The sequence below is a fragment of the Salvelinus namaycush genome, chromosome 23, assembly GCF_016432855.1.
Source record: "Salvelinus namaycush isolate Seneca chromosome 23, SaNama_1.0, whole genome shotgun sequence".
In the NCBI taxonomy this organism is placed as follows: Eukaryota; Metazoa; Chordata; class Actinopteri; order Salmoniformes; family Salmonidae; genus Salvelinus; species Salvelinus namaycush.
In genome coordinates, this window is record NC_052329.1 from 44,160,692 (window position 1) to 44,186,796 (window position 26,105).

A 26,105-nucleotide genomic window follows, 5' to 3' on the forward strand; every position below is an offset into this window, starting at 1 on the left:
GGAAGAACTTGACTGGCCTGCAGAGCCCTAACCTCAACTCCATCGAACACCTTTAGGATGAATTGAAACAGCGACTGCGAGCCATGCCTAATCTCCCAACATCAGTGCCTGACCTGACTAATGCTCGTGTTTGAATGGAAGCAAGTCCCGAGAGCAATGTTCTAACATCTAGTGGAAAGTCTTCCCAGAAGAGTGGAGGCTGTTATAGCAGCAAAGGGGGGGACCAATTCCCTATTAATGCCCATGACTTTGGAATGAAATGTTCGACGAACAAGTGTCCCCATACTTTTGGTCATGTAGCTAAGCATATTTTGTAAATATGTATTATTTTAAATATACAACCTTATGTTGTGCCATGCTAAGGTTAGACCAGGGCTGCCCAACCCTCTTCCTGGAGATCTACCGTCGGGGGTTTTCAGTTCAACCCTAATTTAACACACCTGATTCTACTAATTAGCTGCTCAACAAGACCTTAAATATCTGAATCAGATATGCTAAATTAGGGTTGGACTGAAAACCTACAGGACAGTAGATCTCCAGGAGGGTTAGGCAGCCCTGCATTAGACATGAGGCATTTTACTTAAGTTATATTCACCAAGAATCCATGGGTATATCATTAATTGAAATGGCAGTAAATATTGCATTTGTACTTTCAAGGATCCAATATTTCTAAATGTAACTACTTCCGACATTATGCACCCATTAATCTCTAGTGGACACATTTAGGTAAACATAACTGGTACCGTAGAATCTGCCACCATCCTATGGGATGCGTGATAACAAGCAGCATTAGTGCCGGATCTTGGGTTTCGTCACAGGTTATTTGAACCTACCAGGATTGGGTGAAGGCGGTGCTCAAACTGCTTTGCGAGGGTGAGGACTTTCGCAAACAGGAAATCTCGATTTCTAACACGCTTATCCACAGAACCTAATCGAGCATCTGAACAAATCACAGAATATTTTAGTTACGGGTTAACCAAGATCATGCAACGATTACACAATGTGGAAAAGCTGTTGACTGTATTGAGAAGACCATGTGCCTAAATAGAATCTCATACGACTAAATTCTCTAGTTTCAGTTATAGTGCACATTACCAACAGTAAGATAGTAATTTTATTGACACACGTCATCTGTAGTCAGCTACCATCTGCCTCACCCCAAAAAACTATATAACACACAAGTGTTCCCACACTTTCTCAGTGTGCATACATTAACAAATGTTTCATATACATACATAATATAACTTAAGCTTTACAATCTTTTTGCTGATCGCAGAGGGGTGGGGTAAAGGACTGCTGATCAGCAGTTTACCAAGCACATTTCAAAACCAACCTCCCCTTCCCTGTACACGATGACTGAAGCTTGGAGTTAACCGTGGGGAAAGGAGTCCTGGGTCATGTTCATAAGGGCAAGGAACAAAAAAATAAATAAAACGGTAAACGAAAATGAGCTGTCTTATTGGACAAGTCCAGATAGTCCTCCCCTGTTTCAGTCCATTTTCTCCTATTTGGTGCCTACTGAACATGACCCTGAAGAGGGCAGGATATGCTGGCCTGTTTCTCTCTCTCTCTCTCTCGTGTTCTGTTGAGAGAGAGAGAGAGAGAATCCTCTGTTCGATCTTATCAGTGCCTTGTATCCTCCAGGGCATGTATTCATACACCATTTCATTATTAATGAGTGAAAGACACTTTTCTGGGCCAGATTTACAGAGTGTTTGCACCAGTTATTGTCTGAGTGGAAAACATGACCAACAAAGCCAAAAACATGACACCATTGATCTTCAAACTTTCTTAAACTTTTCCCCTCTGGAAAAATTACAAGTACATATTTGGGTGCTTTCAGAAGAAGTGTATATTACAAAGCAAGATCAATGTGTTAGCCAGCTAACTTTGATAAACAGAAATAATCCAATTTTCTGGTTCATTAGGAAAGCTAAACTAAGATATGTACTTTTGGTTGTTTGTTTAAATCAGACCATGCATTTTCAAACGTGTCTTTCTAAAAAAATTCATTTTCCCCCCAGAATATTTAGACAAGTTCACTGGCTAAAGCATTGATCTTGCTTTGTAGTACCCCTCAGGACTCAACGTTGTGGAACTTTCAGATAGAAATATGTAGAACATGGCTTTGACATATTGAACCAAGGAATCATGTTGAATCTATTTATGGTATTTCTACCTGCAATGTTCGACAATATTTCACTACTGAACCTGGCCCTTTGTCAGCATATCCCATTGGACCAAGTTATCCTTGAGGGACTGGGGTTCCCTGCCCATGTGGTGAACGATAGATACTAGTCATTGATATTTAGAACAGCATCATGTAAACATGACACATATGTCATGTGTGTCAACAAGTCCATTGAAATGAAAAAGAAAAGACTGGAACAAAAACAACATGCAAGTGTTAAGGAGTGGAGCTAATCCCCAGTCTATGGAGGACCACAGTATCTGCTTAACGTCTTCGGAAGATGGGGTCAGCTTTAAGCCTACATAAAAGTTCCGATACAAATACATTATGTAGATTAGAACATACTGTACATGCTTTTATAGTAGGGAATCATGTCAGCTCTAAACGAAACGTTTCTTGCAACGTCCTGAACTATGCATCCCTCCAGAACGCGGCCCAGCATTTCACCCCTGGAATCGAGGTGAGCTGACCAATAATCGGGTCTAATAGTTGACCGATCAAGAACAGAATTTCAAGACCAGCACATGCCGTGGCCCTCCAAGACCGGAACGCTGCATTATTTTGATGTTGACAGTGACTGATAGGACATAACACCGAACACCTGAATAAATAGCATTAAGCAGATGTGCCAAGTGTGTGGGTTCATTCCAACTGTCTAGAGAATTGTCATCTCAAAACAGAGCATTCCCTGTTTAAAATGTTACATGGAGGGCATGTTCATTGTGATTGGCACGAGTTTGTTTGTTATAGAGAATTGTTTTTACTCTCGTTCACAACACGTCTTCACTCTCCTTACAGCAGTGTTCTTCAATCCTGGTCCCGAGGACCCACGAGGTGTGTAGGCTTTTGTTCCAGCCCAGTACAACTACTTATAAACTTGCGGTGTGTTGGTGCAGAGCTATATAACAGGCCCTGTGGGTAGCCAGGACAAGGCTTGAAGGGCATTACAGTATTAACTTGACCCTTGACAACTCAATGCTCCCATACAGTTTGAACCAACCACCCACCTTGTGCCATTTCAGACACAGCCAAGGTGGTGCAAAGTGAATGGAAACACGGCTACACATTAGAAGGACCGGGAACTGCACAAAATCAGTGCTTTCCGTTATTGTTGCCATGCATTATTTAATTTTTTTTAAGGCCAAAAAAAAAGGAATTGTATTTAAAAATTAAACCTGGGCCCAGTTTTTCAAAGTTATCTGATCGGATTTCGGCAATTTGATTAGATTAAATGCATAGAAATAGATTCATTCTAACAGACGTCCCCATTCAAGTCAATGATGCACGTGTTCTATTAATTCTATTTCTACGGACTAATTCTACCCAATTGCTGAAATACGATCAGATAAGTTTGGAAAAAAAGTGGGCCCAGGAGACAAACAAAGACTTCAACTTTAAAAGCCCACCAAGGTCTTGTGAAACTAACGACGTGTCCAATTGCAGCCTTAAAAACAGACAATCCAGCTCTGTTAATAGTGGCAATTTGGCAACAACTGTTTTATAATGTCATCTCTTAGTTAAACTGTCTAACTCACTCGCCTTGCCTCAGTTGGATATAATTTCAAATGGATATATAATTTTGTTTAACTTTAAGAGAAAACTCTGCCTTCATGGCTCTCATCACTGACACATTCAACTGGACACCAACACTCTGCTGCCACCCATGGGCCACCGGATGACCTCCTTCCTTTAGGCAAGAAACCCCCTCCCCCCGAACGCATCAGAGCACAGAATGGTCCAATGCCAGTGAGGCAAAGTGATGCGGGGGTTGGCCGTTAGAGGGTGGGGCTAGGGAATCCCCGTCCAGTCTGTGCCTCCATTGAACAGTCCAGAGAGACAGCCAGTCACCCAATGGCAGAGGGCCAGAGCAGAGCAGAGCCAATCACATATCAGACCAGAGGACGGCCTTGCTGCCCTTCTCCACACTGACCACGTAGGCTCCCGATGGCGACCAGGACACCGAGTTGATGGCCGAGCTGAGAGAAGAGACAACAGAACATCAAAACTGAGCAGGACGGCAGAATGGGAGTGTCAGGTAGAAGTTAAGCCTTACCTCAAAGAGATAGAAAAAGTGCCTTTCCTTGCATCTGCGCCATAATGCCTTCTGTGACAGCATGGGCTGCGCCATTGAGGGCTTACTTCATTTTAAAGTACATTCTCTTCTACTATGAGTCGGTCAACAAACAAAGGGGTCATACTGTCACCTGGAGTGTGTTGTCTGAACAGGCAAAACACAAGGTTGGTGATTTAATGCCATCTGCAGTTATTGAATGTTTGCTGACGAGTACAGAGCATTCGAAAAGTACTCAGACCCCTTGACTTTGTCCACATTTTTTACGTTACAGCCTTAATCTAAAATTGATTATATACATTTTTCCTCGTCAATCTACACACTAACCCATAATGCCAAAGTGAAAACAGGTTTTTAGATATTATAGCTTTTTATTTTTATACCTTTATTTAACTAGGCAAGTCAGTTAAGAACAAATTCTTATTTTCAATGACAGCCTAGGAACAGGTTAACTGCCTTGTTCAGGGGCAGAACGACATATTTTTACCTTGTCAGCTCGGGGATTCAATCCAACGCTAGTTCAACGCTCTAACCACTAGGGTACCTGCCGCCCCAAATCTACACACAAGTTTGGACACCTAGTCATTATTTTTACTATTTTCTGCATTGTAGAATAATAGTGAAGACATCACACCTATGAAATAACATCTGGAAACATATATTTTATATTTCAGATTAAAGTAGCCACCCTTTGCTTTTATGACAGCTTTGGACTCGTGGCATTCCCTCAACCAGCTTCATGAGGTAGTCACTTGGAATACATTTCAATTAACAGGTGTGCCTTGTTAAGTTAATTTGTGGAATTTCTTTCCTTCTTAAATGATTGGATATGATTTGGAAAGGCACACACACACACCTGTCTATATAACGTCCCACAGTTGACAGTGCACGTAAAAGCAAAAACCAAGCCATGAGGTCGAAGGAATTGTCCGTAGAGCTCCGAGACATGATTGTGTCGAGGCACAGATCTGGGGAAGGGTACCAAAACATTTCTGCAGCATTTAAGGTCCAAGAACACAGCAGCCTCCATCATTCTTAAATTGAAGAAGTTTGGAACAACCAAGACTCTTCCTAGAGCCGCCCGGACAAACTGAGCAATCAGGGGAGAAGGGTCTTGGTCAGAGAGGTGACCAAAAACCCGATGGTCACTGACAGAGCTCCAGAGAACCTTCCAGAAGGACAACCATATCTGCAGCACTCCACCAAATCAGGCCTTTATGGTAGAATGGCCAGACAGAAACCACTCCTCAGTAAAAGGCACGTAACAGCCCGCTTGGAAGTTGCCAAAAGGCACCTAAAGGACTCATACCATGAGAAACAAGATTCTCAGGTCTGACGAAACCAAGCTTGAAATCTTTGGTCTGAATGTCAAGCTTCATGTCTGGAGGAAACCTGGCACCATCCCTACGGTGAAGCATGGGTGGCAGCATCATGCGGTGGGAATGTTTTTCAGCAGCAGGGACTGGGAGACTAGTCAGGATGGAGGGAAAGATGAACGGAGCAAAGTACAGAGAGATCCTTGATGAAAATCTGCACCAGAGCGCTCAGGACCTCAGACTGGGATGAAGGTTCACCTTCCAACAGGACAACGACCCGAAGCACACAGCCAAGACAATTCAGGACTGGCTTCGGGACAAGTCCCAGCCAGAGCCCGGACTTGAACCCGATAGAACATCTCTGGAGACACCTTAAAATAGCTGTGCAGCGACGCTCCACATCCAACCTGACAGAGCTTGAGAGAATCTGCAGAGAAGAATGGGAGAAACTTCCCAAATACAGGTGTGCCAAGCTTGTAGCGCAATACCAAAGAATAATCAAGGGTTTAATCACTGCCAAATGTGCTTCAACAAAGTACTGAGTAAAGGGTCTGAATACTTATGCAAAATGTATTTTCTAAATACATTTCCCCAAAAATCTAGAAACCTGTTTTTGCTTTGTGATTGTAGGGTATTGTGTGTAGATTTATGAGGGGGAAAAAACAATTTATTAAATTTTAGAATATGTAACCTAACAAAATGTGGAAAAAGTCAAGGGGTCTGAATAGTTTCCAAATGCACTGTATATTTAAGCAATAAGGCCCAGCAAGATGTGGTATACGGCCAAAACACCACAGCTAAGGGCTGGTCTTACGCACGATGCAGCGCGGAGTGCTAGGACACAGCCCTGAGCCGTGGTACATTGGCCATATATCACAAACCCCCGAGGTGCCTTATTGCTATTATAAAACTGGTTACCAACGTAATTAGAACAGTAAAAATAGATGTTTTGTCACACCCGTGGTATAGCATGGCTTTCAGCCAAATCAGCATTCAGGGCCCAACCCACCCAGTTTATATTGGCTGATACCTCCTGCCGACCTGGATGGAATTCTGTGATATTTACTTAACCTATAGCAGTGGTATCAGCCACTATAAACTTTGAAGAGTCTAAAACTGTCAACATGTACTTTTCCTCTGACAACAAGAGTAATGAACAGCAACAACCCCATAGTAGAATAGTTTACCTAGGTATTTACCTAGTCAGCTTGTCGTTGTGTGTTCTATGCGAGAAATAAATATTCCTTGAGGTGCATTCAAGTTGCGAGTGCCACAAGGAGAGAAACATGTATTCTGATAAGCAGTCAATGCACATTTCTTAATGCAATTGCAGTAGACTTTTGAAAGCAATTTTGTTAAAAAGAGGGGAATCCCAGCTTTCCATGGCTACTACTTTTTTCTCAACTCCTAAAAAGGAGCGATCAGTGCTGTATATGAGCATGGTTTAGGCGCATTTAGCCTCCACAATTCACTGTGTGCATAGTTAAGACCAGGGGATAAATGTAACACATTCACTGTGTTTATTTAAAGTTTTTTTTGTGGGGACATTAAACACATTGATCATGTTTAGAGTTTGGGATCTAGCTAATGATTAGCCCAATTGAGTATGTACAGTGGGGCAAAAAAGTATTTAGTCAGCCTCCAATTGTGCAAGTTCTCCCACTTAAAAAGATGAGGCCTGTAATTTTCATCATAGGTACACTTCAACTATGACAGACAAAATGAAAAAAATAAAATCCAGAAAATCACATTGTAGGATTTTTTATGAATTTATTTGCAAATTATGGTGGAAAATAAGTATTTGGTCACCTACAAACAAGCAAGATTTCTGGCTCTCACAGACCTGTAACTTCTTCTTTAAGAGGCTCCTCTGTCCTCCACTCGTTACCTGTATTAATGGAACCTGTTTGAACTTGTTATCAGTATAAAAGACACCTGTCCACAACCTCAAACAGTCACACTCCAAACTCCACTATGGCCAAGACCAAAGGATACCAGAAACAAAATTGTAGACCTGCACCAGGCTGGGAAGACTGAATCTGCAATAGGTAAGCAGCTTGGTTTGAAGAAATCAACTGTGGGAGCAATTATTAGGAAATGGAAGACATACAAGACCACTGATAATCTCCCTCGATCTGGTGCTCCACGCAAGATCTCACCCCGTGGGGTCAAAATGATCACAAGAACGGTGAGCAAAAATCCCAGAACCACACGGGGGGACCTAGTGAATGACCTGCAGAGAGCTGGGACCAAAGTAACAAAGCCTACCATCAGTAACACACTACGCCGCCAGAGACTCAAATCCTGCAGTGCCAGACGTGTCCCCCTACTTAAGCCAGTACATGTCCAGGCCCGTCTGAAGTTTGCTAGAGAGCATTTGGATGATCCAGAAGAAGATTGGGAGAATGTCATATGGTCAGATGAAACCAAAATATAACTTTTTGGTAAAAACTCAACTCGTCGTGTTTGGAGGACAAAGAATGCTGAGTTGCAACCAAACACCACCATACCTACTGTGAAGCATGGGGGTGGAAACATCATGCTTTGGGGCTGTTTTTCTGCAAAGGGACCAGGACGACTGATCCTTGTAAAGGAAAGAATGAATGGGGCCATGTATCGTGAGATTGAGTGAAAACCTCCTTCCATCAGCAAGGGCATTGAAGATGAAACGTGGCTGGGTCTTTCAGCATGACAATGATCCCAAACACACCGCCCGGGCAACGAAGGAGTGGCTTCGTAAGAAGCATTTCAATGTCCTGGAGTGGCCTAGCCAGTCTCCAGATCTCAACCCCATAGAAAATCTTTGGAGGGAGTTGAAAGTCCGTGTTGCCCAGCAACAGCCCCAAAACATCACTGCTCTAGAGGAGATCTGCATGGAGGAATGGGACAAAATACCAGCAACAGTGTGTGAAAACCTTGTGAAGACTTACAGAAAACGTTTGACCTCTGTCATTGCCAACAAAGGGTATATAACAAAGTATTGAGATAAACTTTTGTTATTGACCAAATACTTATTTTCCACCATAATTTGCAAATAAATTCATAAAAAAATCCTACAATGTGATTTTCTGGATTTTTTTTCTTCTCATTTTGTCTGTCATAGTTGAAGTGTACCTATGATGAAAATTACAGGCCTCTCTCATCTTTTTAAGTGGGAGAACTTGCACAATTGGTGGCTGACTAAATACTTTTTTGCCCCACTGTATATGGTTAACCCTATGTTTCAGCCTATTTAATTATATTTAAGACGGTGTCAGCGTAATTCTATTTTCATTCATTATTGAGTAGAATGTCCTATTAAAAACTCACCAGAACTGACTTTCAGTCCTTATATAAAAAAAAAAAAAGTCTCCAGGTGGTTCATGCCCCTGGGACCCTCCTCCACTAATCCTTACCCGAACCCTTGCCACTACTGCTAGAATTCTATGGGAAACACTGCATAGAAAGTCCAACCCAGTTCACTACTTCAAAATGGTAAAAGTCCTCAATGGCACTGCCCAAGTTAAAACAGGCTTTGTGGTACTACAGCTGTCTATCCAGGTCTATGGCTTACCCTCTCAAATCCTGAACCTGAAACCATTTGAAAAAAAGTGCAAAACTGACTAGAAAGCAGCGTCGAAGGGAGACTTGATCCTACTCCGGAAGTTCAAACTGACCAGTGGTTCTTGTCCAGGGTGCGCTCCAGCTTGCCCGTCAGGACGTTCCACACATACAAGGCGCCGTCTGCAGAGCCCCCCGCCACGTAACTTCCATCAGGACTGAGGAGTAAACAAGGCAATGGTAGGGTCAAAACAAGGGGCTCAAATGGAGAGTCATGGGACTGTGGTTGGAGAGGTGAGCATGTGCACACTTGCATGGAGAAAGGTAGGGAATTTGACCACGACCGATGTTAGTAAAACTATAAACCAATAATTGCCATTTGGGACACAGTCCAAATCTATTCCCTACAGTGCCCAATGGGCTCTGGTCAAAAGTAGTGCACTATGTGTTAAAGGTGTCACTCACCTGAAGGTGACTCGGGTCCAGTCAGCGCCACACTTGAAGCCCTGAGCACTGGGAGGAGATGAGAACACACTTAACATAAACCTCCAACACCACTAATCCGCATCAGACCTGGGTTGAAGTAGTATTTGGTTTCCTTTGAAATACGTTGAGTGTTTGATTGCGCCTGGAGTGCCAGACATGCAGGGTTTGCACTATTAGGACAATTCCATTGCCACATATAGCATCTATTCACCAATAAGAATAAAGAGAATCTCTGACTACCAACGCAATCACCTCAGATTGCTTAATTGACAACATGGGTGAGGCTCTCCATAACTACAAATATATTATAAAGAAAACCCTGAGCACTGGCTTGACACAGCAATTGGTGTGTGGCGGTCAAGTGAGTGATCTGTAGTCTACAGTACTAGAGCACTGACATGTCCCCGTACCTGAAGGTCTGGCGGATCGCGTTACTGCGCAGGTCGATGATCTTAACCAGGTCGTCCCGGGAGCAGGTGAGCAGCTCGGTGCGGTCGTGGTTCAGGTCAAGAGATGTGACTCGGCCCAGGAGCTCCAGCTCACAGACTATACTCTCCGCTCTAAAAAAAAGAAGAAAAAAAAGAACAATCAAATGAATACACAGCAAGCAAAAAAATTTGAACAGTGTTACGAGAGGGGGCATTCATTAGAGCACACCGTAGCAAAATGTGTTTCTTATTGGACACATTCATGTAGGTCTCTCTCAGTTTAGGCATGTTTGCTTCCGCTTGGTTCCTAGTGAATACAACCAAGGAAATAAAGCCAGTGTCATGACAAGAAAACAACCCTTTAGGCAAAGAGCCCATACAACCATTGCCCACGACACAAATGCACTGGGTATGTATGATTCTCCCCAGCTGGGTTCTCCACTTCCATTATTTGGATATTCCCCTATAGCAGCATGAGTACTACTTTTAAGTTAGTCATGTTAAACTTGACAAAAATATCCATGGTGAGGCGCATGCTAATCGGGTTAGGAATTTAAGCAGTCAGGGGGACAAACGGGCTAAACTAGCTAGCTAGCCACGTAGCTTATTAGCTAGCCACATAGCTTATTAGCTAGCTATAGCCATTTATATTTCTTTTTCCATTTTAGATAGTTTTTTTGTATGTTTAACTAGCTGAAGTTAGAACTTTGCTAAATGTATAGTAGTTATCTTCGTCTGCATTTCCATGGCGTTGACTAGCAGCAGGTTCAGTGGATGGACTAAGCAGGGGCAACACTATTGCTTGTTTGCTGATTAATCTCAGTACAGCTGTGACAGTCAACTCGCAATAACAAGCTATAGGTGATGAGAACTTTATTTTTATGTCTTTTTTTATTTATTTTTTAATGGGGAAATGTTTTAAATTGTGCTTCATATGAAATTTATTTCATGTCCATGTTGCTCATTATTGCACCAGTGTCTCATACCCCTCTCCATTTCCAGCAACATTGCTATTGTATCATAGCCTTAAGGGGGTACTGTAAAATGTACATTTCCCCAAACTTACATATCTTCCCGAATTCTGTTTTCTGTTTCCTTTTTTTTGATTATTTTGTATTTTTCTGCTCAAAATTACAATTATTTAGAGAGAAACAAGTCCATGTCAATGCTTAAATCAGATGACCTTTTGAGGGCTGGGCAAAAACTAAATGTTTTGAGTGTAATTCCCATTTAATTCTACATCTATGAGAGAAGAATGCATTTGCCTAGCGAAGTTCCTGTACTGCTGCTGCTAATTTCATGGAAGATTTTGAAAAACAAATGGGAAGCATACATTAAGCATTACTAGGGATATGGTTAGGTTTACAGTTTTGGTCAGGTTAAAGGGGCAATCTGCAGTTGCGCCATCCATTTTCTGACTTCGAAATTAATAATATGGCCCTATTGATTCTTTTAGAAATTAACTTAAATGGCTCATCAGAACCCCAAATACAAGCTTGTTTTCCTACAATGTTTGTAAACAAAGTAAATGTACAAAAACACTATATAGCCTCAAAATACGGTTAAAACTAATTTTGATATCATGGATGGTGTCTTAGTTCTCCAGCCCTATCCTGAAGTATTTTACCGAAACAGGGGCTGGGAAATTGCTTGATTGTTTCACCTGCGGATTGCCCCTTTAAGGTTAGTTGGACGTCTACAACCCATCTATTGGGGACTATCCCTCCACACTCACCTGATGTCCCAGAACCGCACCTTCTTATCAAAATGGCCGCTCATGACACACTGCTCTGTGCAGACTATGTCATTACAGCTGGACCCAGCAAACACAGTCTTCATGCCTGAGGAAGAAACAGACTGGGGGTTCCTAACAAGTAAAACTAATCCGCAATGAGTAGGCCATACATTGAATCTGCGTTAATCTTAAGCCATTTTGTGTGGCTGAAAAAGAAAAAAGAAAAAATGGAAACCAGAGACAAGGAGGAACAAAAACAAAATGCTAACACTAAAGGGGATCAGAAAAAAGTTGACTCTTACAGACTTTGCTGCGCAGGTCCCACAGTTTTAGAGTCCTGTCGTAGCTCCCAGAGACTATACGAGCGTTGTCCAGGAGAAAGCGAGCCGCCAGGACCTTCCCGCTGTGGCCTGTCAGCGTGTGCTGGGGGGAACGAATGAAAACAAGCGTTTATTGGCCAAGTTCAGATAGTGTTTCACTGTTTGAGCGTTTTCTTCCATTTCGTGCCTAGTGAACACAACCTTGTCCAGCACAATCTCTGGGCCGTAGTTGGAGCCTATAACTAACTAGGCCTGGAGATTTTCACCCAGTCACGTTAAGGTGAAGGAAAACTCATGGCCCTTTGTGTTTGAGAACACAGGTGCGGTCTCAGTTCGAAATTTGAGATCAGCAGCCCAGCCCCATACCACAGCCTGATACTCCTTAGTGATTGGTTCTGTTGGACGTCCGTCACAGTGACTCCATGGTCTCTTAAAGACACCGGATGTGACGTCATCCTCTATGTCAGCAGCCCCTGTGTCCAACGATGCACAACTAGAGCAGGTTGGGAGTAGAGCAGGGGCTGTTAGGAGCCGATGGATAGCGGGCAGTGGAACTGTGCATCAGACCTTTTACATCATCACATCATTGACCATCAGCATAGGACTTTAGCCGTCTCTCAAACACAGCCTAAAACAAAGTTATTTTAGGCTCCAAACGGGGCTTATGTTCTTATGTACAGTGCATTCGGGAAGTATTCAGACCCCTTGACTTTCCATATTTTGTTACATTACATCCTTATTCTAAAATTGATCAAATCTAAACACAATACCTCATGACAAAGCAAAAACAGGTTAGACATTTTCGCAAATGTATAAAAAAAACTGAACTCACATTTACATAAGTAATCAGACCCTTTACTCAGTACTTTGTTGAAGAACTTTTGGCAGAGATTACAGCCTCAAGTCTTCTTGGGTATGACACTAGTCTTCTTACAAGCTTGGTACAACTGTATTTGGGGAGTTTCTCCCCATTCTCCTCTGCAGATCCTCTCAAGCTCTGCCAGGTTGGATGGAGAGCATCGCTGCACAGCAATTTTCAAGTCTCTCCAGAGATGTTCGATCGGGTTCAAGATCAGGCTCTGGCTGGGCCACTCAAGGACATTGACAGTTGTCCCAAAGCCACTCCTGCATTGTCTTGGCTGTGTGCTTAAGGTCATTGTCCTGTTGGAAGGTGAACCGTCGCCCTGGAGCAGGTTTTCATCAAGCATCTCTGTACTTTGCTCCGTTCATCTTTCCCCTCGATTCTGACCAGTCTCCCTGCTGCTGAAAAACATCCACACAACATGATGCTGCCACCATGCTTCACTGTAAGGATGGTATTGTAACGTGATCAATAATTATTACTAAAAGAAGCTTTCATATCAAACCCGACGTCCCGAGTCATTACTTTGAAGATAGTTATTCTATATTTTGGTGCAGAAACCCGGGATATGAGCTGCGACGAAGAAGCGGCTGAAAAGGAACGTCGGCATGAAACCGAAAGAATGAGACGAAAGCGGGGTACCATTCGAGGTGCCACAACACGGATTTTGAATCAGATTGACGTGGAAATATCCCAGTCGAATCCGGATACCGATCACTTGAGTACATTGTTGGAATTGCTGTCAGCTAAGGAGGACAGTTTGTTTGAACTTGATCGTGGAATTGAACAGTTAACCCCATTGGACGGATTGGAGGCAGAGATTGCATGCACGGAGGATTACAAAGAGCGCGTTATCATGCTGAAGAGCCGTGCACAACGAGTGATAAAGAAAAACCAGGATCTCAATCCACTAGCAGCACGGGTGAGTGACGCTAACTCCAACAGATCACAGAGACAATCAGTAAGGCTACCAAAGTTGATTATTGAGAAATTCTATGGAGATGTCAGTATGTGGCAGGAGTTGGAGCCAGTATGAGACTGCTATTCACAACAATGATTCACTGTGTAATAAAGAGAAGTTTACCTATCTGAAAACATCTCACTGGACCAGCTGCAAAGGCAGTAGCAGGACTGATGTTAACAGACAGTAACTATGATGATGCAATCGCTCTACTCAAGAGCAGATTTGGAAGGAAAGATCTTGTGATTAGTGCTCATATGTCAAAGCTGCTGAATCTCACCCCTGTGAAGAAATCCTCTGATCTAAATGCATTGAGGCAGCTATATGATGAATGTGAAATTCAGATTAGGAGCCTGGAATCACTGGGTGTAGTGTCAGAAACCTATGGAAGCCTACTATGCCCAATCTTACTGCAGATGATTCCAGAGGACATAGCTCTTGACTATAGTCGTCAGAGGGGAGTAGATGATGAATGGAAAGTGTCTGAGATTGTCAGTTTCCTACAGAAGGAGGTTCAGAGCAGGGAGAGAGCGCTACAAATGACAAGATCATGCAACCAACAGAAAGAGAGCAAACCATGGAACAAGTCATGCTTCTCCAATGAAATGAAAACAAAAAGACCCAACATGCCCTCTGCTGCAGCACTGCATACAGCCAGCCAGAAGGAACAAAACTGTCTATTCTACACGCAAAGAGAAACTGAAGAAAATGGGAAGATGCTTTGTATGTTTAGGACAGAGACACATAGCAAAATTCTGTAAAGTCAAAGATGTGTCATGTGCAACATGTGGAAGCAGACATCACATTGCTGTGTGTACCGGTAAGAGGAGTGAGGTGCAACTCCCTACTGTTTCTGTAGATGCTGTTGTTTCCTCAGTTATTCCCCATTCAGTGAAGATGAAACCAGATGGACAGAACACTGTGTTGCTACAAACGGCAAAGGCATGGGTAGAAGGCCCATCGGGCAGGAAGATAGCTCGTTGCTTACTAGGCAGTCAGAGAAGCTTCATACATGAAAACATTGTGAAGGGCTTGAAGCTACCAGTAATCAGACAAGAGGCACTCACTCTTCACACGTTTGGCTCATCTGCCCCAGCAACGTCCCAACGCAACACAGTGAAAGTCATCTTGGAGAATGTCTGGGACAAACAGCAGAGAAGAGAGATAGAGGCAATTGAAACCCCACAAGTGTGCACAGCTGTGATGAAGGTTCCTGGTGAACAGATTCGACATGAGCTCAATAAAGGGACTGCAGCTCGCAGACTTTCCAGGAGATGACAATGATCCTGAACTCTCTGTCCTGATAGGAGCAGACTACTACTGGCAGATAGTATCAGGCAGAGTGGAGCGACTGACGGAGACGCTGGTTGCTTTAGAGAGCACCTTTGGATGGTCGGTGCAGGGACCCGTGTTCATGCCAAGTGACGCCGAGGCAACTTGCATGTTCATCCCACTTGATGAAGACACACTAGTCTCCAAACAACTGCATGCATTCTGGGAGCTTGAGTCTCTGGGTATTATAAGCGAGAAAACACAGAACCCAGAGGAAACCGAGGCTCTACAGAGGTTCGAGGAAACAAACACCTTCAAAGATGGTCGATACCACGTGGAGTTGCCATGGAAACGAGAAATGGCCAGGTGATGAGCGACGCCAGGTTTCCTCCAGAAGTGATGCTTGGTATTCAGGCCAAAGAGTCCAATATTGCTTTTATCAGACCTGAGAATCTTGTTTCTCATGGTCTGAGTGTCCTTTACATGCCTTTTGGCAAACTCCAAGCGGGTTGTCATGAGCCTTTTACTGAGGAGTGTCTTCCATCTGGCCACCCTACCATAAAAGGCCTGATTGGTGGACCGCTGCAGATATGATTGTCCTTCTGGAAGGTTCTCCCATCTCCACAGAGGAACTCTGGCGCTCTGTCAGACTGACCATCGGGTTCTTGATCACCTCTGACCAAGGCCCTTCTCCCCAAATTGCTCAGTTTGGCCGGGCGGCCAGCTATAGGAAGAACATCGGTGGTTCTAAACTTATTCCAATTTTACGAATGATGAGGCCACTGTGTTCCTGGGGACCTTCAATGCTGCAGAAATTGTTTGGTACCTTTCCACAGAACTGTGCCTCGACGTAATCCTGTCTCGGAGCTCTGCGGACAATTCCTTCAACCTCATGGCTTGGTTTTTGTTCTGACATGCACTGTCAACTGTGGGACCTTATACAGACAGGTGTGTGCCTTTCCAAATCATGTCCAATCAATTGAATTTACCACAAGTGGACTCCAATCAAGTTGTAGCAACATCTCAAGGATGATCCATGGAAACAGGATGCACCTGAGCTCAATTTCGAGTCTCATAGCAAAGGGTCTGAATACTTATGTAAGGTTTATCTTAGACGTTTTATAAATGTGCAAACATTTTTAAAAACCTGTTTTCGCTTAGTCATAAGGTATTGTTGATTAGGAAATATTTAATTTAAACAATTTTAGAATAAGGCTGTAACGAAATGTGGGAAAAGTGAAGGGGTCTGAATACTTTCCTATTGCACTGTATGTATTGCGCTTGTCTGATGCTTTAAGCACACTGTTTGATTAAATAATTATGACACACAAATGACTCAAGAGGGAGCCAGAGATGAAGATAACCTAACCAGGAGAAAAAAAGGGAAAACAAATGGGCCCTTCTGAGGCATACTTACCCTCAGTCTATAGTCATCCACAGTCCAGATCCTACTGGCAAAGTCATTGGATGCAGCCAGCAAGTAGGAGCCCTGAGACACACATCACCCAGTTAAACAGTGGAGTGAAAGAGCATCATTGCAGTCAGACGTAGGTCATTCAATTACATTTTCTAAACCTGAACTGAGGACCACTGAAAAATAAACTTGAAATCTAGTTCAAAGACAAAAAAAATGACATTTTCAGAAAAGACCATGGTCACAGAAGACCAAAGATGGACAGTCGTGACTCATTAAACTTGCTGTGCAAGTATCCACAAGCAAAAACAAACAAGGCAACAGTTAACATGTCGTCCCCCACGCATAATGTAGCCCATGGGCCAATTATTGAAAACAATTTAAGTTCAAAAGGGACAGGAGATATGCTTGTTCAAAGTTTGTAAATGCCGGATCCCTATAGAAAAACGTGTCATTCACAAGTTTGTCAAAATTGGGATAGTGGTGCCATATATCGTGTGACTAACGTACGTATGAACGGACAGACCCATAGTCTCCCCTACAATTTCTATTACTGGTCATGCTGCAGAGCAGGGTTGGGGTCAATGCCATTTAGACCTTCAATTTCTGAAATGTAATTTATCCCAACCCTGCTGCAGAGGTAGCAAAACAGAAGGCAGATGTTACCTGTGACCTGAATAGGGGAAATTAGGTCTTGCCTGAAATGGCAGCCTATTTCCTTTAAAGTGCGCTTCACTTTATAGAGCAGGGTCCTTTTTATTTTCTTTATTGTTGGACATGACTAAAAACACAAGCAAATCAGCTCCAAGTGATTTCATAGTGAAATATACTTTCCAAATGCACAGTGAACTCAGACCTTGACTTTATCCACATTTTGTTATGTTACTGCCGTACTCTAAAATGTATTGTGTGTAGATTAATGAGGAAAATATATTTCAAATACATTTTAGAATAAGGCTGTACCGTAACGAAATGTGGAAAACGTCTGAATGCGCTTTATATACAAGAGTGGACACCCCTTCAAATTAGTGGATTCAGCTACTTCAGCCACACCTGTTGCTGACAGGTGTATAAAATCAAGCACACAGCCATGCAATCAATCTCCATAGACAAACATCGGCAGTAGAATGGCCTTACTGGAGCGCTCAGTGACTTCCAACATGGCACCGTCATAGGATGCCATCTTTCCAACACGTCAGTTCGTCAAATTTCTGCCCTGCTAGAGCTGCCCCGGTCAACTGTAAGTGCTGTTATTGTGAAGTGGAAACGTCTAGGAGCTACAAAAGGCTCAACCACAAAGTTTTAAGCCACACAAGCTCACAGAAAGTGACTGCCGAGTGCGAAAGCTGGAAGAAGCGTCAGTACGAGAACTGTTCATCTGGATCTTCATAAAATGGGTTTCCATGGACAAGCAGCCGCATTCAAGCCTAAGATCACCATGAACAATGCCAAGCATCGGCTGGAGTGGTGTAAATCTGGAGCAGTGTAAACGCATTCTCTGGAGTGATTAATCACGCTTCACCATCTGGCAGTCCGACGGACGAATCTGGTTTTGGCGGATGCCAGGAGAACGCTACCTGCCCGAATGCATAGTGCTAACTAAATTTTGGTAGAGGAGCAATAAATGGTCTGGGGCTATTTTCATAGTTCGGACTAGGCCCCTTCTAGTTGATGATCCATGATATAGGGTGCCATTATAGACAGGCTAGGAGATTAATCAGGATGACACTCACAGCACTGTCAAACTCTATACTGGTGATCCCGGCGTTGCTACCAGTCAGAGCACCCTTCGGCTCACAGCGACCTGCATACAGGAAGAAAACAGGGGTATTCATTAGTGCACACCGTAGCAAAAAATGTTGCATAAGAAAATGTTTAGCAATCAAAACAAGCTTTTCTTATTGGACAAATTCAGGTTAGTTTATCGCCGTTTCCATCCATTTGCTTCCTTTGGGTTGCTAGGGAATATACACCAGAACCATATCTAATCGGTATCTTAGGAAGTCCCTGATCATTCTACTCAAATCTTAGAGACAAATAAATGGCAGTCAATTTGAAAGGGGGTGATGTCTGGGCCGTGTTAAATTGTAGCAAGCGATGGAAAAATAAAATGTGCGTTTCGTATTGGACGAGTTCAGGTAGTCCCCCCCCCTTTCAATCCGTTTTATTTTGGTGACTAATGAACAAGACCCAGGATAGACTGCTACAACACAGAACAAAAGAGTACCCATTAAAATACACACCAACTGAACACAGGCGACATTAGGGGTGTGAACGTTTAAACTAAAATTGGGATCCTTAATTTCTGAAAGAAAGCTGTTCCCCTCCCCAAAATGTTTGTATCACAGTGCAGCTGGCTAGCCTGCGCTTCTCTTCGTTAATGATGTGAGCGTGTGTTCAGTCTTCGGTCTAATTTGTGTAGAATATCCTGGCCTATTCATTGATGATAGGCCCTGCTTTACTGAATTTGTGAGACATTGCAAGGAAATAAATTGCGAAATACAGCTTTTGATTGCCAATAGATGGGCCTAGTGCATGGTTCTGACTCAAGTCTGCCTGGTGGCCAACCTTCCTATACTTTGCCCCTCCCCCCTCTCGCTATGAAAGATGTGTGTCTCAGAAGTACGGCAACTAATCAGTCTCCTCCGTTCAAAAAACATTTAATCTTTGGAGTCGATTCCTAGTGGACGATTCCTACCCCCCAAAAATGTCCTTCCCTGGCTTTTCAAAAATGTTTTTATTTTGCAAAACTTATTTTTCATAATTTTTAAATCAAACAGAAATGTACTGAGAATTTTTATAAATGTTTTCGTACCTATTCAAACCATAACCCACAAAGACAACGCGCTGTACGACATTGGTACCCGGCCAGGTGCAAAATACCTCACTGAATGACAAATGTGAACCGTTTCAGGAAACAAGGCGTATGTCGCAAGTCACGACTTCACAGGAGAGCAGTTTGATTAAAAATTAAATTTAAAAAAATGCTTTTTTTGGGGCAGAAATGTCTACTGGAACATGTGAACTTATGTGCCTTGATAACAAACTGTATGCCATCTGTAAATACAATTGTGAAATTACGAGCCTTGTTGGTTAAGCCACAGAAAGACAGCACTCCTCCCACTAACAGTTGTTAGCTGCGATAATGAGTGGGCTGGACATGCCGAGAGGGGAGTTCGGATTGGTCTGCCATAGAGGGCTTCTGTCCATTTGAGCTGGTCAGTCTGTTTGTAATCCTGTTGAAAGCGGCTTTTTTTAAATGTATAGTGGAGCTGCATAAGTATTGCTCTCCACTTTCTGGAGGATCAAGTTCTGAAATCAGTGGAGTTACAGTATGATAGCTAAAGAGACGAGAAAACACCTGTCTCCTGATCACATCTTCAAACTAAGGGCAACCGTGGCATGGCATCCGTGAAGGGGAGACGCTTCCATCATTCATGATGATATGTAAGATAGTCTAGCTAGCTACATTTTCAGATATTACACATTTCTAATTGAGAAAAAGTGGTTTCATTTCAAACTAAAGTGCACTGTTAGCTGGCTCCCTAGCTAACGTGTATGACATTGGTATCCCAGAAGCATTTGCTTTGCTAGCTAACATTAGGCTCTAACATTGAACTTGGTTGGTTAGCTCCCAGCAGATTCATTCAGGATAGTAACGACATGATTTGGCACTATGTTCATTCTTGTTTAACTAGCTAACAATAGCTGGCTGGCTTGTTAGCTAACGTTACGTGTGTGACCTTACACGCGCCGTTTACCTAGCTAGGTTCATTGTTTACTTAGCTAGCTACATGTCTTAAGCTAAAGTGTACTGTTAGCTAGCTAACTGGCTGGCTCCCTAGCTAACTTTACATGTATGACATTATTACACTCGTTGAATATGGCCGGTGTCAGTAAAGGTCGGCAAAAAAACGTAATGAAATTGCCAGCAGAGCTGGTTAGGCAGTTTTCATGTTATCCAGTGGTAAACAAATCATTGGCCAGAGCGTCAAGTGTGCGCTCTGAACGCTCCGTGAGCAAAACGAGATGGGTGGGGCTAAAGCTTAAGAGGGTGTGAACAATGCTGAATGGGTGAAGACAAAGAGCTCTTCACTAGATAAAACCAAGACCATTTTCTCAAAAGTGAGTTTAAAAGTTTAACTTTTAAAGCAGAATTACTTTCCCATTGTTCCTCAAATGCAGTGCAAGACATGCCATTTTGTAGCTCTGATTCTCTACTTTTATCCAATGTAAAAATCATAATTTCAAATTTTGCTACATAAAACCAAATCCAGGTGGTGAGTCAAATGGATTAATGAACAATAATCGTGCACATTACTTCACAATTGAATTTAAATAAGGCCTAACTGAATGCTTATTTATCAGCATTGGCGCTCACGTTTAAAGCAAATAATTTGACCGCACGCCTTACGGGTAAATAGATACTCTTATGGTTTTAATTTGTGAAAAGCAGCAGTTAGGGTACCGCTTTATTTACTTTAAGAGAAACGAAAACATGTTACGTATTGCAGTAGGCCTTTAGAATATTGCAAAACATATGCTTGACGCTATCCGAGTTGATGCGTGAGGGGAAGCAAATGATAGCCAGCCCATCAAAACTACATTTAAAGTATACAGAAACTAATTTCACACATAAGTTAGCCTAAAGACAAGATGAAATTGACAATAGTCTGATGAGTGACAATATTATCAGTTGTCAAATTGTACATGAAGAGATGGGCGCAGCTTGGAATTGACAGATGCAGGGAAAGGAGCATCACCATTAAATCCTGCTTCAGAAAGACTCCATGCAGGTAAAATTTTTTGATTTCTATATAGTGTCAGAAATAGCATATTCTGCAGTTTGACACTTACAGTTGTCAAATAACAAATTCAAGAGGTGCAGCTCTATTTCCAAATATAACTTTTCCCAAGAATATCCACACTGTCCATTCATTCAGCACCACTCGCGCAGCAGCATGGCTCTGGCTATTAAGCAAAGACTAGTAACTTAAAATATGCTATTCTGTTGTTTTTTTTAATACATTCTTATTTCCAATGTTTCTTTAAACCTGCCAAAACAAAATAATGATTTTTTTTTTTTTTTTACTTCTAGCCTATGAGATTGAGCCTGCTGGTTTTCTGTTTTACCAGATAATAGATTACACATACACGGTGTCCCGGGTCTAAATCAGTCCCTGATATGGGAAAAATGGAAAAAAAAATGCAGTGTAACTGGCTTCGAGGTCCAGAGTTTAGGGCCTTTAAGTAAAAAAAGAATGCCATTATTGTTTAAAAAAAATTCTAATACACTTTACATACATTTTTGTATTCTAATGTGATCTTCATAAACAACCAAATGATTATTCTTCAGATCACATAATTGAAATGTATTCATTGGACTGTTAGAATGTTGAGTCATTGGCTGGAAAAGGAGATCCTGAGTGGCGCAGTGGTCTAAGGCAGTGCATCTCAGCGCAAGAGATGTCACTACAGTCCCTGGTTCGAATCCAGGCAGTATCACATCCGGCCGTGATTGGGAGTACCATAGTGCGTTGCACTATTGGCCCAGCGTCGTCCAGGTTTGGCCGGGGTAGGCAGTCATTGTAAATAACAATTTGTTCTTAACCGATGTTCCTACTTAAATATTTTTTTCTTTGCTTTTTAATGGAAAGACTAAGAATAAAATTGTCACATACCTAATTGACAATGGATGAATTACCCATTTGGTGCACTCTAATCATTCTCCTGTCATGAAGGTCTCAGCTTGAAAACTTGAGATCTACCTATCCCGAACCCACACCCTGATACTCCTTGGTGATTGGTCATGTTGGATGTCCATCATCACTGTGACACCATGGTCTCAGAGACACAGGATACGAGGTCATCCTCTCTGTCAGCAGCCCTTGTGGCCAACGATGCACAACTAGAGCATGCTGGGAATAGAGCAAGGGCTGCTGGGAGCAGTGGACAATGGGAAGGGACTTGGGCAATCAGACCTTTTACATTTCATCACTGACCTCCAGATCAACAAGTCACACACTTTAATCATACAAAGACGAGACATACCTGAGACCACCTCCCACAGTTTGACCCTGCGGTCCATCCCTCCGGTGGCCAGGAGTCGGGAGCCTGGGCTGAACCGCACCGCATTCACTTCCCCATCATGGGCTTCCTGAACAGACAAATGCCACACACAGTGGGTGACCAGAGGTCATCAGCGTCATTCATGTTGATATAGGCACACACGCAACTGAACATTTTTCAAAAAGGGGTTTGCGACAGAAAACATCTTATTTGCAGAATTTGTCCATTTGGTGCCTAATAAAAACTAAAAATCGGATTTTCACAGTAAATACAGCTGGTGACTGAAGATACGGAGGTTGTTTTTAAACCACAAACAAAATGTCATACACACTTTGTCAATTGGTCCACAGTTCCTTTGAAAGTCCATAAAAGCCATTTGTGACTAGTTTCAGGAAACTAGCCGTATGTCGCCTAGTTTTTTTCCCCAGAAATGCCTTCTGGAACATGTGAACTTTCATGTGCCTTAAACTTGTACGCCACCTGTAAATACGAATAAAGTTGTTAAATTACGAGCCGAGTTGGTTTAGCCACAGAAAGAGACAGGAACCTTCCCGCTAGCCTTGATTGGCTGACATAATGAATGGGCTGGACATGCCAAGAGGTGACTTTCAGATTGGTCTGCCGTGTAACTTGCTTCTGTCTATAATATGAGCAACTCGTTGTGTAGATAATCCTTTCTACTGCAGTTTTGAAAGATGTAACGTTAGCCATGGAGAACTGCAAATTCTGGTTCATTGTTTAGCTAGCTACATGTAAACAAAAAGACTCCACTTCGCCAGATGTTTACATGACCCATCAAGTTATTCAGGTGTGTCTGATGGTGATTACAGCTATCTACTGTATAATAATGCAAAAATATTTGTATCTGGAATTTGTCTTTCAGTGTCAGTCAAACACGCCTGACTCTCCTCCACCAGTTATACAAGGAGAATGGTCTAATGCAGGGCAAAGGCCGGCCCCCGACCTGATTCAACATGGCCCGCGGAATCATGCTCAGAACAAAGAATTTGCGATGGCAAAGTTTTGAAAAACACATTTGTTATTCAAATTAAAAGCCCAATGAATACTCGCCTGTGTAACAATTTAACTCCCCCCACTTGTGCGACATTTATTTTGAAGCCACGTATAAATAACTGCACAGGCTGACACGTCAGTTACAAATAGTAGCTAGCTAGAAATTGCTCAAAAATGAGTTTCATATATTTCAAAGAAAAGGAAAGTAGACAATGAATGTAGGGTGTTCCAGCAAGAATGGACATTGAAATATTTATTCAATGAGGTATCAGGGAAAGCTGTGTGCTTAGTGTGCAAAGAGCGCATCACTGACTTGAAAGACTAAAACTTGTCCCGACACTTCCAGACGAAGCATGCAGAGAAATATAGGAATATGCCGTCTGAGCAGAGGGCAAGTGCATCGAAAGAGTTGCATTCTCAGTTGCTAAAGCAGCAAGGACTTTTCACAAAACTGCATTCAGCAAACAAAGGATTTGCATTATTTTCCTGCAAGGGCTAGCTATCCACAAAATTGCTAAACATTGCAAGCCATTCGCTGACGGCGAATTCGTTAAAGAACGTTTACTCTGCAGCAATACTTTGCCCCGACAAGAAAGAGTCATTTCAAAATGTTTTCCTGTCAAGACGAACAGTGACATAGCGTGTTGAGGACATCGTAGAGAAGGTAAAGGATTTCACAGATTTCTCCTTGGCCCTGGATGAGAGCAGTGCAGTTGTTGATATTCTATCCCCAGACTTTGACATTAGAGGAGCTTACTTCAGTGCAGTCAATAAAGAGCACAACCACAGGGAAAGGTAAATAAGTGTGGGGAAAAGCTGTGACTGAGTTTTGAGAAGTTATCCAGTGTGACGACTGATGGGAACCCAAATTTGACAGGAAAAAACTGGCCCTTTGAAAAGGATACAAGATCAAGTAGCTGAGCTGAACCCAGATCAGAATTTTTTTTCCTGCATTGCATTATCTATCAGGAGGTGCTCTGTAAATGTGTTCTGAAAATAAGCCATGTTGTGGATAGTCACTAAAAAGTGGTAAACTTCATAAGAGCAAAATCTTTAAACCACAGGTAGTTTGTCTCACTGATGGAAGAGAGAGTCGGGTCATGCAGACCTCCCCTACCACACAACCGTGATATGACTGAGTTTGGGGAAGGTGCTAAGAAGGGGTGTGGGACCTGAAGTCAGAGATTGCTGAGAGTTTGCAAATGAAAGGATAATGTGGATTTCCCTCAACTGCAAGATAAAGAATGGTTGGCTGATTTTGCCTTCACCGTGGACATCACGGCCCTCATGAACGAACTGAATTCCAAACTACAAGGGAAGGGCCTTTTTGCACATCAGATGACGGCTTTGACAAGGATGTACAAGGGAAAATTACTCCTGACCCGCCAAGTTGAAGCCAACAATCTCACCCACCTTCTGACACTACAGTGAGTTTGTCGTTTTTAGGATTTACAAAGTGTTGGCAAATGACATGTTGGTTTCCTCTCCAACTTCAATGTGGATAAGGCTCACACTGACCTGCAACTTGAGCTTATCAATCTTCAGTCTGATGCAGCGATTGGAGAACTATTCAAAACAATGTCACTGACAAGGTTCTATGCATCTCTCGATGAACAAAACTTTCCAAAGATTAGGAGTCACGCTCAGAAGATGTTTGTACTGTTTGGGTCAACCTATGTATGTGAACAGACATGTTCAGTGATGAGATATAACAAGTCAAGGCACAAATATCTTACTGACTCACCTCTCAGCAATCCTGCGCATAGCGAAGTCAGAAACTATACCTGACTTCACTGCTTTAGTCAATGCCCATCAGAGACTTCACTCCTCACACCGATTGAGTAGTTTAACTGTAATGTTGAGCTCCCCCTCTCGTGTTTTTGTGCATACCGTTAAGAATTCTGTCCGTGATGCTGAATGCAGTGTACTTTTCCCTGCGTGTAGTTCATTGCATGTTTAATAATGAAAATACCTACCAAAAGGCGAACGTGGATGTGGTTTATTTCTGTGCATGTTAAAAAAAGTAGCATATCTGGATGTGATTTACAGTTGATATATCTCAACAGTCAGATTCTGGCCCACGATGGCAAACATATTCTTATGTTGGCCTCCATTGGAAAATAATTCCCAGGACTGGTCTAACGCCTCCCATCGAAAAGAGAGCTGCCCCAAGCAAGCACAGGTTACACCTGAAGCACGAGGACTTGCAGTGAGTTGTGAACTTCATTAACAACTACATAGAAGATAATGCAATAGTATAACCAGGATGCCACCCAGGGCACAAACACTTTGGTGGAAAGCTGCTGCCATCTCATGTGACAAAAGCGGTGGTGTGGCATCTACAAGGAATCGAAACACTTGGTAGGTAAAGCATAAACAATACGTTTTGATTATTTAAATTGACCTCCAACATGGTTGGCACTACT

At 42.6% G+C, this 26,105-nt stretch overlaps 1 protein-coding gene and 2 non-coding genes across 4 annotated transcripts in view; all 3 read right to left on the bottom strand.

The window, feature by feature from the left end:
- Positions 1-1,096: 1,096 nt before the first annotated feature.
- Positions 1,097-26,105, bottom strand: part of atg16l1 (ATG16 autophagy related 16-like 1 (S. cerevisiae)) — a 62,702-nt gene continuing 37,693 nt past the window's right edge. For both annotated transcript variants that reach the window (XM_038961697.1, XM_038961696.1), the window contains 9 exons: positions 22,648-22,753; positions 18,330-18,400; positions 16,600-16,671; positions 12,070-12,190; positions 11,768-11,873; positions 10,015-10,164; positions 9,584-9,631; positions 9,235-9,336; positions 1,097-4,167 (listed from right to left, as the gene is read on the bottom strand). In XM_038961697.1, coding sequence (XP_038817625.1) covers positions 4,074-4,167; positions 9,235-9,336; positions 9,584-9,631; positions 10,015-10,164; positions 11,768-11,873; positions 12,070-12,190; positions 16,600-16,671; positions 18,330-18,400; positions 22,648-22,753 — 870 coding nt within the window. In that variant the 3' untranslated portion in view covers positions 1,097-4,073. The remainder of the gene's footprint in view (positions 4,168-9,234; positions 9,337-9,583; positions 9,632-10,014; positions 10,165-11,767; positions 11,874-12,069; positions 12,191-16,599; positions 16,672-18,329; positions 18,401-22,647; positions 22,754-26,105) is intronic.
- LOC120018988 lies at positions 12,412-12,679 on the bottom strand. Its single transcript, XR_005472285.1, has one exon.
- Positions 22,337-22,599, bottom strand: LOC120018987. The gene has a single exon (XR_005472284.1).